The 2,607-nt window shown below is 54.3% G+C and overlaps 2 protein-coding genes across 4 annotated transcripts in view; one reads left to right on the top strand and one right to left on the bottom strand.

The window, feature by feature from the left end:
* Window positions 1–99, top strand: part of LOC104291219 (claw keratin-like) — a 5,126-nt gene extending 5,027 nt beyond the window's left edge. For 2 of the 3 annotated variants that reach the window (XM_009890423.1, XM_009890422.1), the window contains exon 3: window positions 13–99. In XM_009890423.1, the coding sequence (XP_009888725.1) occupies window positions 13–99 (87 nt within the window). The remainder of the gene's footprint in view (window positions 1–12) is intronic. The other variant, XM_009890424.1, reaches the window with a different exon arrangement.
* Window positions 1–2,607, bottom strand: part of LOC104291220 (claw keratin-like) — a 5,376-nt gene that overhangs the window by 2,422 nt on the left and 347 nt on the right. The window contains exon 2 of the mRNA XM_009890425.1: window positions 88–107. Within this exon, the coding sequence (XP_009888727.1) occupies window positions 88–107 (20 nt within the window). The remainder of the gene's footprint in view (window positions 1–87; window positions 108–2,607) is intronic.

The following is a 2,607-nucleotide window of genomic DNA, read 5'->3' as shown; positions in this document are numbered from 1 at the left end:
TTGGTGTTTTAGGGGGGCTGGGGACGCTTGGGGAGCTGCGGATATGGCGGCTGGCGCCGTGGCCACAGGTACCTCAGTGGCAACTGCGGGCCCTGCTAAACCCCACACTGCGTCAGGCCACAGATGAAGGAGAGCTCTGGCAAAGCCCCTGGCACATCTTGACACGACACCCGAAGAAAGACATCCCTTAGGCATTGCTGGGCTCTGGATCTTGGACACCTCATACCTGGTCGGACCGTTACTCTGCCTTCCTATGGCCTCACTTCAGCTTCTGTCCAGGACTCGCAGACTCCTGAAGACACAGCGCCAAGCTGGGTGCCTATTCCTGCATCAGGGCTGATGCTCACTGTAGCTCTGCTCACTGCCAGGAGACGTTGGGCTGCCCTTGGCCTGCTCTTCTCCCAATTTCCTCTTCCCCTGGATCTGCAATAAATGTTGTGTTGCATTGTATTGTTGACCTCCTTTTTTACTTTATCCTTCCTCCATTCCCAATACCGCAAGTGGCATCGTGGGTTGCTATGAGCATCCCAGCCAGCTCCTACACAGGGCCTTACTAGAAGCATCTGGAGGAACTGCTTCTCTTCCTCCTGCCTGCTCTTGGCAGCACGTTTCTCTACCAGAAGGTCACCTGCTGTGGGGGCCATGCTCATCTCCTTCTACAACAGCTTCTCCGTTTATGCCTTCCCTGTCATCTCTACAATTTGGGCTTTGGCAATCCATGGCCCAAGAAGAACTGTTGGGTCCAGCAGTGAGTTTGTAGCCCAATTTGGTCGTTCCCCACAGGCTGCCTGCAGCTCAAGGGCTACAGAGATTGGGATGCCAATGGGGCCACCATATGGGCAAAGGCCCAGGTCAGTGTGAATTGGGTGCTCGTGGGTCGATAGGGGAGAGGGGGAGCAACACCCAGCATCACCCCAACTGCCCTGACTCCATCCTCTCCATATTCCTGCACACCTCCTCATCCTCCTCTTGTTTTTCCTCCATCTCCCAATCCTCCTTGGAGCACTTTTCCCCCTGTCTTTCCCCACTGCTGAGACAGAAGGTCTTCCTGGATTTCCATATGTCACTCACCTGCAGGCTGGGAACACAGGTCTGCCCAGGAATGACAGGAGACCTTCCCACAGCCCCGTGCTCTTGACCACACTTGGCTGGCTCTTTGTTGGCCTTCCTCATACACCAGCCCACAATGTAGCCCACACTTCCACACATGCACCAAGGCACTAAAACAGCAGCCATGGCGGGGTCACCAGAACCCGCTTCCACCACTGTGCCGTTAGCAGACACACAGGGGACACAATGTGAGCCAGGACCTGGTGAATGGCTCACAGTCAGTGCAAGGGGAAGTGGGCAGATGTGAGGATGTTCAGACTTGGAAACTTCCACATGAAGAGAAGACATGCAAATTTCAGTTCAAGGGGTGGAAAAAAAAGAATGCCTATTCTTGATATTTTGCTGCTTTTTGTCCCATCCTCTGTGTTCACAATTGTGGATGAGACATCATTGCTTGAGATCCCCAGCAGTGACCAACGTGCTGCCACAATGCTCATCCTCATGGCTCTGACTGCAACTCTGTCATCTGTCCAAGACCCCCTTGCAGTGCCAGGATCACAAGATCAGAAGATACCTGGGGAAAGGAGGGACCTCAGGAGGGCAGGCAGTCCAACCACCTGCTCAGAGAGCTTTGTGCTTCATGTCACTCAATACCCATGATCATATCATGGCTTTGAGAGGAAACAGTTGTGCCTATCTTATCTGTTTCCAGTAACCCCCTCCTCTATCTGTGCACAGGGGCATGGCCAGCAGCCCTGTACATGCCGTGTTTGTCTCTCCATTTCCCTGCACCTCCACATGTGACCACGAACAAGCCAATAAAAGGAGGGGATACCAGGCATTAGGGTTTTGCAGAGGATTTGGAAGAGCTTCTGCAAGACACCCCTGGCAATTCCATGGATCTGAAGTGGGTTTGGGAATGTGTTGTGTTCGTTGCTGGTGGGACACCAGAGGAAGCTCAGTAGGATGTGCTCTACGAGACACACTCAGCAAACTGCTGAATCACTTGTAACACACTCAGCAAACTGCCCAAAGGATCCAAGGGCACTGCTGTGGGAGATTCAAGCAGCCCACACGGAGATGCCCTGATGTTTGGGGGAAGAGGGAAAGGAGAGGGAAGGATCAAGAAAAACCAGGTGTCAACATTGCGATGCAAGACAGCTTTTATTGTAGTTCCATGGGAGGAGGGAGTTGGGAGAAGAGCAGAGTGGTGGCCAGGGTCTTCCCCTGTCTCCCGGCAGTGGGCAGAGCTACAGTGAGCATCAGCCGTGCTGCAGGAGTAGGCACCAAGTGTGGGTCTCTGTCATGAGGAGGCAACGAGTCTTGAAGGGATGCTCAAGTGGGGAAAGAGGAAGGCAGCGCTTGGCCCCAGGCAGGTACGAAGTGTCCAAGGTCAGGAGCCCAGCAGTGCCAAAGGGATGTCCTTCTTTCAGGTGCCATGTCGGGATGTGCCAGGGGCTTTTCCGGACGTCTCCCTCATCTGATGCCTGATGCAGTGTGGGGTTTAGCAGGGCCCGCAGTTGCCACTGAGGTACCTGTGGCCACGGCGCCCGCCGC

This window comes from Charadrius vociferus, unplaced genomic scaffold (genome assembly GCF_000708025.1).
Source record: "Charadrius vociferus isolate BGI_N301 unplaced genomic scaffold, ASM70802v2 scaffold698, whole genome shotgun sequence".
In the NCBI taxonomy this organism is placed as follows: domain Eukaryota; kingdom Metazoa; phylum Chordata; class Aves; order Charadriiformes; family Charadriidae; genus Charadrius; species Charadrius vociferus.
The sequence above is the reverse complement of the archived record's forward strand: the minus strand, read 5'-3'. Positions and strand labels throughout refer to the sequence as shown.